At 39.3% G+C, this 13,122-nt stretch overlaps 1 protein-coding gene and 1 long non-coding RNA gene across 2 annotated transcripts in view; one reads left to right on the top strand and one right to left on the bottom strand.

The window, feature by feature from the left end:
* Positions 1–13,122, top strand: part of LOC140678809 (uncharacterized) — a 44,381-nt gene that overhangs the window by 3,384 nt on the left and 27,875 nt on the right. The window lies entirely within an intron of this gene.
* Positions 1–13,122, bottom strand: part of LOC133606843 (sentrin-specific protease 3-like) — a 56,456-nt gene that overhangs the window by 28,269 nt on the left and 15,065 nt on the right. Inside the window, exons 3-8 of the mRNA XM_061961212.1 lie at positions 7,692–8,396; positions 4,086–4,199; positions 3,860–3,971; positions 2,095–2,242; positions 1,971–2,018; positions 1,820–1,897 (exon numbers count right to left, since the gene is read on the bottom strand). Coding sequence (XP_061817196.1) covers positions 1,820–1,897; positions 1,971–2,018; positions 2,095–2,242; positions 3,860–3,971; positions 4,086–4,199; positions 7,692–8,396 — 1,205 coding nt within the window. The remainder of the gene's footprint in view (positions 1–1,819; positions 1,898–1,970; positions 2,019–2,094; positions 2,243–3,859; positions 3,972–4,085; positions 4,200–7,691; positions 8,397–13,122) is intronic.

Raw genomic sequence — 13,122 nt, 5'->3', positions numbered from 1 at the left:
ACTGGAGAGACAGCTGATGGTGACCTTCTATCGCTCGGCTGTCGAGAGCCTGCTGACGTACTGCATAACAGTGTGTTACACCAGCTGCACTGAAGCAGACAAACAGGCGATTCAGAGGGCTATAAAGTCTGCACAAAAAATCACTGGCTGCCCCCTCCCAACCCTGAAGGATTTACACAACTCCCGTTGCCTCAACAGATCAAAAAGCATCACCAAGGACAGTACACACCCTGGCTTCCACCTGTTCGACCTGCTACCATCGGGCAGGCGCTACAGGTGCATCAGAGCCAGAACAAACAGGCTCAGAGACAGCTTCTTTCCCAGAGCTGTCACCATCTTGAACTCTAACTTATACTAATAATTCACCTCTATACAATATCCTACCCTAATACCCTACTGTGCAATATTACCCTTCGAGTGCAATACATCCGACACCGATTGTTATTTATTACTCCGGTACTCTTCACCACCTCAATAATTGTGCTCTGGTCATTGCATTGCTGCAACATCAACGTAACACCCATCAGACATCTGACTGTTCCCACCCCCACGCCCCTCTTTTCGCCATCTTCCTGACAATGCTAAACTGTAAACTATGGTCAACCTGCACTTCAATGCAGTTTCTATGCCACTGGACAAAGCTCAAACAAAATCTCGTTGACATGTATGACTTAAGTGTTATTATGACAATGACAATAAAGGAATTGATTGATTGTCTTGTTCTGTTTATTGTACAGTATTTTGTATTTCTATAGTGTTTTGTATACTGTACAGGATTGCTTATTATTTTTATTGGATAGTAGTTTGTTTATATCAATTGTTAGTTTTTTCTTTATTACCTCTTGTGTAATTTATTTTTACCCCATATTTGTTCCCACTACCACACCTTAAATTGGAGTCCTTAATCTCGTTATATGCAAATATAATGACAATAAAGTCCATTCTATTGTATATGGAATGGATTAACCAAAGAAATCAAACAAAGCACCAATATGATTCAGTTTAAGAGACTGTTCAATCTACAAGTGTTCACAAAGTACACAGAACAATAATTATGATGAACATCTTGAACCCTTTTTCTTTTTTTGAGATAAAGATTATTCATGTACCGGTATTTAATATTTGTTTACTTACTATGGTATATTATTTATTTATCATTTATTCACTGTTCTGTTACAGAGAACAAGGAAATGGGATAAAATTGCTATGGTATGAAAAGGGGTAGGATAAAATAAGCTTTGCTTCTTCCCACTCCTTTTTGGAAGTGCTGTAATGAAACAACTGGAAATATGTGATGCATTACATTGTATCATATGCATGTTCGAAATAAACTGAAACTGAACTGAAATGTATGTACATTATTTTTAGTATTAATATATATATGCACCATCAACTATTATGCAAATTATATGATCATGTCACACTGACCACGCCCCCAGCCACATCACATGTAGATTTCAAACTGGGGGAAACCCTGCAACAGTAAAACCTACATTGTTTACATTTTATAAATGACTTCACTAAAAGACAAGAAAAGACCACCTTTGAGTGGAGGAAATCAGATGATAGCTGTTTTTTTTGCTGATATCGGGCAGATATCCGATGATAATAATAATAATAATATCGGATTGGGACACCCCTACATATAATCCGAGAAGGGTTACAATGTTGGGAGAAAAACTCAATGTGATCGGAATTAATTGTAAACTCAAAACAGTCCAAAAGGGCCCACACTGTAGCGTTTGTGTAATTGTTGCGATCACTACTATCGGCAAGAATTGCATCAGTAGTAGCGTATATAAACAATGACCATACTTACGTTTTTCGTCCACCGCTTGACTCCGTCGTAACCTTTTGTCCTTAGCTTATCGTAAAAAAAGCTGTTGAAAAAGTGAACCTGAAAAAGGAAAAAGAAGAAAGATGACAATAATACATGCTACAACAAAATATTTAAATAATGTTTTACTAGCCTTTTCTGGAACCGAATCCATGACCAAGTCGCCATACATGTTCATAATCTGGAAAAAAGGATGTCAATATGACACCTTTGACATGACTACTGTACTTGTATAATGGTGCATTAGCTCATCCTACCTGATCGTTGAGCCAATTTTGCCCATACAGAGTACCAAGGTCATCCATGGTCAGAACATGGCGTTTGTAGTTGACTCGGAACGTTTTGGCCAGAGTGGATCCGGAGGAACGCTGGAAGGATTGTATTAAGTGTTGGACCACTGCTTTCCTACAGAGTAAAACGTTCATAAACAGAAACTATATTAGACTTTCAGGTGTGTCACCAGTAGTGGCTGCCCTATCATTTGTATTGTTGTAAAGCTTGTAAAACCCTACATTTTCTGGACTTTTTACATCTTGATGACAAATAAGCAACACAGAAAAAGGTTTTTTGCGATGTTCCTATGAGGACAGCGACTTGTCAGTTTTCCAGTTTCTGTGGTCATATTTTCAGAATGCCTGACAACCGACTTTCAAACCAGCTGCAACATGGCGAACTGCGTCAAGGCAATTGCACAGTTTGGAGGGCAGAAGAAGATATTCAAGGACTGCCATATAGTGTCCCTCGGGCCAGTACATGGAAGTCGTTTGCCTACCCTTCTAACTTGACAAAGCAAAGTCACGACAGGGCCCTATGCAGCAGAAAACAGACGTTTGCATGTGCTAAGCCAGAGCAACAGACACCTTCCCATGTCCCATGTGTGGGCAAACCTTGATGATGATGCACCTTTGGTAGCAATGACAGCCTCGAGTCTTTTTGAGTACGATGCCACAAGCTTGGCACACCTATGTTTGGGAAGTTTCTCTAATTCCTCTTTGCAGTACCTCTCTAGCTCCATCAGGTTGGATGGGAAGCGGTGGTTTTCATCCAGGATGTCTCTGTACATTGCTGCATTCATCTTAGTCTAGTCAGAGAGGTGACCAAGAACCCAATGGTCACTCCGTCAGAGCTACAACATTCCTCTGTGCAGAGAGGAGAACTATCCAGAAGGACAACCATCTCTGCAGCAAACCACCAATTAGGCCTGTATGGTAGAGTGGCCAGACGGAAGACATTTCTTAGTAAAAAGTTTGCCAAAATACACCTGAAAGACTCTCAGACCATGAAAAACAAAATTATTAATTATTATTAACTCTTTGGCCTAAATGCCAGGCAACATGTTTGGAGGAAACCAGGCACTGCTCATCACCAGGCCAATAGCATCTCTACAGTGAAGCATGGTGGTGGCAGCATCATGCTGTTGGAATGGTTTTCAGCAGAAGGAACTGGGAGACTAGTCAGATAGAGAGAAAGATAAATGTAGCAATATGCGGAGACATCTCGAATGAAAACCAACGCTTCCCGTCCAATCTGATGGGGCTTGAGAGGTGCTACAAAGAGGAATGGGTGAAACTGCCCAAAGATAGGTGTGCCAAACTTGTGGCATCAAACTCTAAAATACTTGAGGCAGTAACTGCTGCTAAAGGTGCATCAACAAAAGTATTGAGCAAAGGGTCTGAATACTTAAGTACATGTGATTTGAGATTTTTATTTTAAATAAATTGTCAAAAAAAAATCAACATTATTTTTTTTCTGTCAAGATAGGGTGTTGATTGGACATTAATGAAAAATAAAATGAACTCTTGACTTTAGCAAATGGCTGCAATGAAACAAAGAGTGAAACATTTAAAGATGTCAGATTCATTTTCTACAGCTCGTCCATTTTGGGGTGTATGTGTATAGATACGCACGCACGTCATTTAAACAAATCAGTGTTGCGGGAAAATGTCAGCTTCTACAAAAATTAAAAAACATGTCCTGTTTTATGCTTGGTACAGTTCCATAACCTTATGGTGCGTTTCTAACCTGTGCGGTTGGGAAAAGTTATCGTCAAAGATGTCTTGAAGCCTCTCCGCAATGTCTTCGACGTGGATCGGTATCAAACTGCCATACTTCTGCAGCGATTCTTCAAGAATACCTAGAGTGTGAACAATAAAGAACGGTGTGATACTCCCACCAGGTATTAGCGTTGACCGCAACGGTGCTAATGCCAATAGTAATTCCTGTGCTAATGTAGTTCTTGGAATCGCACCAGTTACACAGCTCATTTGTTCTCCAGAAAGCGCAGGCTCCGCTGGTTTGTCCTCGAGTTCCAGTCTGCCTCTGTCCCCTTGTCTGTTGGGAGAAATTCCGCCTCTTGGTTTGTCTGTCGGGAAAAAATTATGAGAAAAAAAGTCATAAATGCTTTATTTCTCTGATATATATACACACACACATATATACACATATATATATACACATATTTATATATATATATATATATATATATATATATATATATATATATATATATATATACATACATACATACATACATACATACATACATATATATATATATATATATATATATATATCTATAAAAAAGTCATACATGCCTTTTTTGTCCCTTTTCTGCAAGTAACACTGTTTTGTATCAGTGTCACTGACAATGAATTGGCAAAGGAGATAAAACAACCCTGATATTTCCAGCAGCGCCTCTTCGAAAGCTACAAGAGTTAACATTTTTTCTGTGTCACAGGGTTTTGTCGGATTTTTTCTCCCGCTTTTTCGGTATCAGAATTCTGATTAAATGGTAGAAAAATCTCAGTATTCTCTGACAGAGAATGCCGTTTGAATTTGTTTTCACTCGAACACAAACATTCTAATTTGGATTGTGTGTTTCTGCTGGCAAGGGCAAGGTCGTTGCCGTAAGGCTCCCACAGAGGGCAGTGTAGTGAAGAAGATCCAAATTCCTTCCTCGTCTTTCATGGTCATACACTTGTTTGTTGACTTTTGTTGGACTTACTGGCTGTCTTATGGCGGCAACACTCTGTGAGCACTAAAGTCATGACGCAAGTGACTTCAGGCTTACGTACACACATACGCATCTTTCCCCCCATAAGTTTGGGATTTGCTTTTTTACATCCTCCGCCCCATGTTTACCTATTTTCCCTACCTTTCTACGGGGCGCCGTCCTTGTGGCTATCAATCAGTCTTCCTGTTATATTGACCACTGTCTACTGTATGTCTGTTCTCGACAGGTTATACTGTTGAAGATGTTCTACGAGTCGGTGGTGGCGGGCGCCTTCTTGTACGCCGTGGCCTGCTGGGGCAGCGGGCTGAGAGCGAGGGACGCAAACAGACTGGACAAGCTGGTAAAGAAGGCCAGTAACGTGGTGAGAGTGGAGCGAGACTCTCTGGCGGTGGTGTCAGAAGTCTCGCAAAACTCCTAGCCATTATGGACAACACCTCCCATCCACTACACTCGGACCTTGCGGAGAGAATGAGCACGTTCAGTGGAAGGCTCAGACTCCCAAAATGCAACACGGAACGACACAGGAGGTCCTTCATACAGACAGTCATCAGAATGAATAATGTATATGTTCCTTCTTGACTGCACTTAAATGTGGAATATATGTAGAATATATTTATATTATTCATATATTATATATTATATATATAATATATTATTATTATTGTCTATTGTGAGCGAACTGTAGTGCTGAATTTCCCCCAGGTATTTAAAGTACTTTCTATTCTATTCTATACTGAAAACATATCTTGTAATTAAGTGCAATGACAAAGTTAAATTCCATTCCATTAATGCAAAACTGTGTTATGGAAAAAAAGGGTGGGAAAGAGACGAATACAGCAACAAACTTACAATTCGTACTGTTAGGGCTGAGCGATTTATCGAGTTTGTAAGATATATCGATATATTTTTAAACAAGATATGAAGTAAGAAAATATCATACAATCGATATAATTTATCCATCCATCCATCCATTTTCTACCGCTTATTCCCTTTGGGGTCGCGGGGGGCGCTGGAGCCTATCTCAGCTACAATCGGGCGGAAGGCGGTGTACACCCTGGACAAGTCGCCACCTCATCGCAGGGCCAACACAGATAGACAGACAACATTCACACTCACATCCACACACTAGGGCCAATTTAGTATTGCCAATCAACTTATCCCCAGGTGCATGTCTTTGGAGGTGGGAGGAAGCCGGAGTACCCGGAAGGAACCCACGCAGTCACGGGGAGAACATGCAAACTCCACACAGAAAGATCCCGAGCCCGGGATTGAACCCAAGACTACTCAGGACCTTCGTATTGTGAGGCAGATGCACTAACCCCTCTGCCACCGTGAAGCCCTGAAAAGGCTTCACGGTGTAAATATAATTTATTTCACGTTAAAATGACCGAACCGCTTATTTGTTGTGTTCCTTGTTCTTCCCCGCTTCCCACTCCCTCTCACATTCCATGGGCTACTAAAACCCTCCCCTTCCTCCTTTCAAGACGTGCAAGCACGTATAAGAACATCCATGATTGGTTGGTTGTTTGCTATGCTGAGTCACGATTGGTTGACATTAAGGCAAAACATTAGGGACAGGCCAATCAGAGTCATCGAACCAGGAAGGGAAATCCAAACAGACATCCCAAATGACGACGAGAGAGTTGTAGAAGAGAAGAGGGAATGTTATATATATTAAAAAAAACTAGTGGAAGATGGCAGAGGGATTCTCTTTACATTTTTCTTTTAGCGATGTAGACAACATCCAGGAAACCCACAATATGTCTACTCGGCCATATTTGGACAAATGCATGCATCTGGATAAAACATTAATATGAGTTGTGTACCATGTAAGCCCAAATCAAAAGTGAAGTGATGTGAATTATATTTATATAGCGCTTTTCTCTAGTGACTCAAAGCGCTTTACATTGTGAAACCCAATATCTAAGTTACATTTTTAAACCAGTGTGGGTGGCACACTGCAGGTGAGTAAAGAGTAAAGTGTCTTGCCCAAGGACACAACGGCAGTGACTAGGATGGCAGAAGTGGGGATCGAACCTGGAACCCTCAAGTAGCTTGCACGGGCACTCTACCAACCGCCCCTATAAAACTGTTTAGTTGCCAACAATTGTATGCCGAAGTGAGGAAGATCATAGCCGCACAATTACCGTAAGTAAAGTCACTTTACTTGGCGCTGACCAGAACCGTATGTGTGACAGTCCATTACATCGTCCACTGAGAATTAAAAAGTGCCTGCCTGCAAATTTATTTTTTATCTGAGTTTGATACATTTTGTATTGTTTGCACAGCTGTGTTATTTAATTTACTTAAAAAGAATATTTTTCTCTTTTATTTATGTTATATAATTCTGTACTACTAAAACAGTTTATTTTCTGTGCTGTTAATACCCATCTTAACTAACTGGGTTCATGAAAGTGCCATTGACTGTTTACAATACAGTTGTCATTCACTTCAATTTCAGTGAATTTCGCTCAAAATGAATATCTTTATATGTATACTTTGACCAGAAAATATATCGAGATACAGTATATTATCGAATATCGAGTTTAAGTAAAAATATATCAAGATATACTTTTTCGTCCATATCACCCAGCCCTATGTACTGTGTCTTCTTGTCTTTTCCCACCTTTTCCCGTAACACTGTTTTGTATAAACGTCACTGACATGGATTGAGGCGATGGGACAATGTTAGCTTGTTATTTCTAGTGTTTTGACAAAATCTACAAAAGCAGTTTTCTACGTCACAGGAATTTTTTTCCCCAATTAAATGATGCAGACAAAGTTGGAAAAAAAGCTTAATGAGCAGAACAAACATACATAATCTAATAGTAAATTCCTTACCTCTGCCCGCCTGTGTGAACCTTGCGTCAGAAACCTTGCAGTTGTCTTCATAGTCTGTGTCAGGAGATACCCGGTACTGTTTTACCCTTCTGTGTTTTCCGTAAAAATTGTACTTCCGTTTGAGGCTCCATCGCAGACCCAGAAAGTGCGCCCACTGGGCCCGCTGCCGCCAGTTCTTCCAGTTCTGGCTGAGCCGGAACCCAATGCCGCCATGAAGTCTTAAACGGTGGCGGGAGCGCCTCATAGTGCCGAAGCCATTGTGGCGGGACTGGAAGTGGCGTCCTCCTGTCCTATCCTGGGAAAATGCCTCATCCACAAGCAGGGTGTCATCATCTTGCGTCTGTGACGGTGCAAAGTTCGGGTATTGGGTGGACTGGGAGGGAAAGTCTGGGAAGTTCGATTCAGCAACAGCCGCCTGCTCTCCGTCATACTCTTCTTCTTCCGCCACGTTATCTTCCCAACAATCCCCCTCAAACTCAATGGCCCTGCCTACGTTCAGTTTGGGGTGGTCTTCATCGACACCTATAGCCTCGAGCCAGCCGATCCTCTCCTCTTTCGCCTCTTCTTCTTCCTCCTCTTCCCCCTCCTCCTCCTCAACAAACTCTCCCCGCCACACCTTTTCCTTCTGGCCCAGCCGGAGGTGCATCGGATTGGGAATGCTGTGGTCCGAAACTGGGACGATGAGGTGGTCTCCTGGGATGCCACCTACAAGACAGAGAAAGGGTGCATTCATTTTAATTGTACATTTAAATAACTTGAATATGAAATATTAACTAATAAAATGCATTACGATAACCGCCTTAGTCTTGAATTACCTTGCAATTAAGGCAAATATAAAAAAATGTTTAACAATTTTTTTAAAGTATAAAAAAATATATTGTTGTTTTTTCTCAGAAAACATCTCATTAGACCTGGGCCGATAACACATTTTGCATAACGATATATTGACCTACAAATTATTGCAGAGAATTGTCAACATTATTTTGAGGACCAAATTAACCACGAGTGTAATGATATTACATAACATTAATGCAAACCTTAACATTGTAGTTGGGATGCCACTATTAAATATCCAAGTTACCGTATTTTTCGGAGTATAAGTCGCACCGGCCGAAAATGCATAATAAATAAGGAAAAAAACATATATAAGTCGCACTGGAGCATAAGTCGCATTTTTGAGGAAATGTATTCGATAAAACCCAACACCAAGAATAGACATTTGAAAGGCAATTTAAAATAAATAAAGAATAGTGAACAACAGGCTGAATAAGTGTACGTTATAAATAACCAACTGAGAACGTGCCTGGTATGTTAACGTAACATATTATGGTAAGAGTCATTCAAATAACTATAACATATAGAACATGCTATACGTTTACCAAACAATCTGTCACTCCTAATCGCTAAATCCCATGAAATCTTATACGTCTAGTCGCTTACGTGAATGAGCTAAATAATATTATTTTATATATCACGGTAATGTGTTAATAATTTCACACATAATTCGCTCCTGAGTATATAAATATACATAAATATATATGAGTACTAAAAAACCCAAAATAAAATATACTGTTAGCAAAATTTTGCACTTGAAGAAAAATCATGACCAAAAGCAATAAAATAGGTTCGGTCTCTGTTAAGGAGGAGCTGGGGGACCCTCAAGTAAAGTTATTGTGACCCAAATTATCACAGTTATTATTGCGGAATTGTTAAACGTGCTCAAAAAGTATTTAGACACAGCAAAATCTTTGTATTTTTCTTTTTATAACTAAAATAAATAGACACACAATATAATTCTTGGCAGAGAAAACAAACGTTTTGTTCAGGCTTTATAAAAGCCATATTATTATTTGTGTGTTTGAATATGTTTATTTTCTTCCATTATTTGTCAACGTTTTAGAATTGTTTTTATAAATGCAAATTGGGTAGGAGTGTAATGATTGACTGATATATCGATTTATATTCCTAAATTTTAACAATATCAAAATGTTCTCGGCAAGTTTTCCTTTCAAAGGATAGATATTGATCCTACAGTGTTTTAAAAGGGAATCGATTGATTTTATCGATACTAGTACAAGGAAAACATTGGATTTAAAAACGACTGACTTTATTATGAAGTTTATTACTTTTAAAAATAAGGACGATAAATGTTAAGTCTATATAAAAAAAATGGCAAATAGGTACGGTGGCCGAGAAAGGTCATAAACACAAACGCCACAGGACAATATCAATAATTACAACACAAAAACTTTCAGCTAAAGCACGATTGCAAAAGCCACAAAGACAAACGACAATACAAAAATATAAAGCTGCAACACAAATTTAAGCCACAAAAGACACAACAGAAGTGACGGCGGCGCAAATTACGTTGACGCACAGACTTGGGAAACACAAGAAGTCATTTCATCAGAAACAAATAAGTACAGGAGGGGGAAGAAGGAGGCAAAGTAAATTAGGAAGCTAGGGGCCAACACCATCAACAGGGATGAGGGAGCATACATGCCTCCACACATCTGGGACGCTGTAATCCATGGGGGACGCCAGGACAGAGAACAGATGTTGAACTTTATTTAGCAGGTAAAGCTCCTCTTAAAATGTTGCTTAATGTAGTTTCATTGAAAATTGCTTGAATGATGAAAATGTGAGCAGAAAGTGTGTCTTCTAATATGTTAATTCAACCTTAAGTGTTGTTTGCACTTAATTCAAATAAGATGTGAATGGCCATCAATTGTTGTTTACTTGCTTGTTTGTATCCATAATTCATTTATACCTAATTCCCTCACAAGAAATAACAAGAATATAAGAAACTTCACCTACAGTGTCCAGTATCCAGTATTTTTTTACAGTCACACTGATTGATTTTCTTTTTACTATCGATTTGTTTTCATGTTCGCATTTACACTAGCTGGCAAGCTAACGCTAATCGGCCCATAAATGTATCAATGTGTGGCTACTAGAGATGTCCAATAATATCGGCCTGCCGATATTATCAGCCGATAAATGCGTTAAAATGTAATATCGGAAATTATCGGTATCGTTTTTTAAATTATCGGTATCGTTTTTTTTTTTGTTAAATCAACATAAAAAACACAAGATACACTTACAATTAGTGCACCAACCCAAAAAACCTCCCTCCCCCATTTACACTCATTCACACAAAAGAGTTGTTTCTTTCTGTTATTAATATTCTGGTTCCTACATTATATATCAATATTATATCAATACAGTCTGCAAGGGATACAGTCAATAAGCACACATGATTGTGCGTGCTGCTGGTTCACTAATAGTACTAACCTTTAACAGTTAATTTTACTCATTTTCATTAATTATTAGTTTCTATGTAACTGTTTTTATATTGTTTTACTTTCTTTTTTATTCAAGAAAATGTTTTTAATTTATTCATCTAATTTTTTTTTATTTTTTTCCCAAAAGTACTTTATCTTCACCATACCTGGTAGTCCAAATTAGGCATAATAATGTTTTAATTCCACGACTGTATATATCGGTTGATATCGGTATCGGTTGATATCGGTATCGGTAATTAAAGAGTTGGACAATATCGGATATTGGCAAAAAGCCATTATCGGACATCCCTAGTGGCTACCAATAATTTCAATTTAATACAGTAATACTAATCGTAGGGAGTTTTACTGCGGTCATCATGATTACAGTTTATGTGCATGTAGTTCAAACGCCCACAACTGCTGAAACAGAAACAAAGAGTGACCGCTCTTGCAGGCCATAACAACGCATGGACATAGCGGTTAGAGGCTGGAAAAGTTCTCAATTTCATTTTAAATTTATCGTTCAATTAATTGCTGCGTGCTAAGCCCCCTACACTCATGAATACACCCCTGCTCAAGCCAGCAATACCACTATTAAATTTGCAGACGACACCACAGTAGTGGGACTCATTTCTGGGAGGGATGAGTCTGCCTACAGAAATGAAGTGGAGCGGCTGACTGGGTGGTGCAGGGAAAACAACCTGGTCCTTAACACCACCAAGACGAAGGAGCTGATCATGGATTTCCGGAAGAAAAAAACGATAAACATCCAACCACTGAACATCAATAGGGACAATGTGGAAAGGGTCTCTAACTTCAGGTTCCTGGGGATCGAGGAAGACTTGTCGTGGAGTATGAACACCTCAGTGACCATCAAAAAGGCACAGCAGAGATTTTACTTTCTGAGACTCCTCAAAAAAACCCACCTGTCACAAAAACTGCTTGTGTCTTTCTATCGCTGCTCAATAGAGAGTGTGCTGACATACTGCATGTGTGTATGGTATGCCAGCTGCACGGAGGCAGAGAGAAACGCACTTCAGAGGGTCATAAAAACTGCCATGAAGATCACTGGCTGCTCTCTCCCCTCCCTAGATGAAGTGTACAGTGCCAGGTGCCTCAAAAAGGCCCAAAACATAAAGGGACCCATCTCACCCTGGACATAAACTTTTTGAACTGTTGCCCTCGGGCAGGAGATAAAGGACAATAAAATAACAAACAAACAGATTTAAGAACACTTTTTACCCGAGAGCAATAGTGTCGCTGAACACAAGACAAGAATGACTGTGCATGTGAGCTGTGTGCTTGGTATTTTTATGTATTTTTATCTATGTTCTTAAGTTTTTATGTTATTATGAATTTGCAATAAATTAGTTTTGCTTACAATTTTGTTGTACAATGTACAATGACAATAAAGATATATTCTATTTTATTCTAATTGACCTATCAAATATTGACTCAGGTCTACAGCTCAACAAACTGAAGAGATGTGTCATCTATTACAGACTCCACATGCAAAAAATAAAATCCGGCACTGAGCAGTTTATTTTAGTGTGGTGTGCAACGATAATATCAACATGGTACACCACCCTCACAAGGATTCTGTCCCACCTCCAAGCCAGTCTCTACTCCTACAAGACTGAAATCTTGCACGAACAAACATGATCACTAACAAAATAGATAAAAAATATATAGCAACCACTGTAGAAAAACAGGCAATCGAGAAGAGAACATACGAAGGGAGGAAATTATGGAAATGACGGTAGTGGTTTCGTGACATTTCATGTGTGTACATCACTTAGGAGAGTGAGAGGCAGAGGAAATTCAAGGCACTTGGAGCACTAACTGTAAGATGTAAAAGTTAAAAGGGTCTCATTGCAACTTGCTTAAAGCAACAACAAAAAAAGGACATGCCGTATTTTCCGGACTATTAGGCGCACTTAAAGGCCTACTGAAACCCACTACTACCGACCACGCAGTCTGATAGTTTATATATCAATGATGAAATCTTAACATTGCAACACATGCCAATACGGCCGGGTTAGCTTACTAAAGTGCAATTTTAAATTTTGCGCGAAATATCATGCTGAAAACGTCTCGGTATGATGACGTCAGCGCGTGACGTCACAGATTTTGGAGGACATTTTGGG

The sequence above is a fragment of the Nerophis lumbriciformis genome, linkage group LG05 (assembly GCF_033978685.3).
Source record: "Nerophis lumbriciformis linkage group LG05, RoL_Nlum_v2.1, whole genome shotgun sequence".
NCBI lineage: Eukaryota > Metazoa > Chordata > Actinopteri > Syngnathiformes > Syngnathidae > Nerophis > Nerophis lumbriciformis.
The sequence above is the reverse complement of the archived record's forward strand: the minus strand, read 5'-3'. Positions and strand labels throughout refer to the sequence as shown.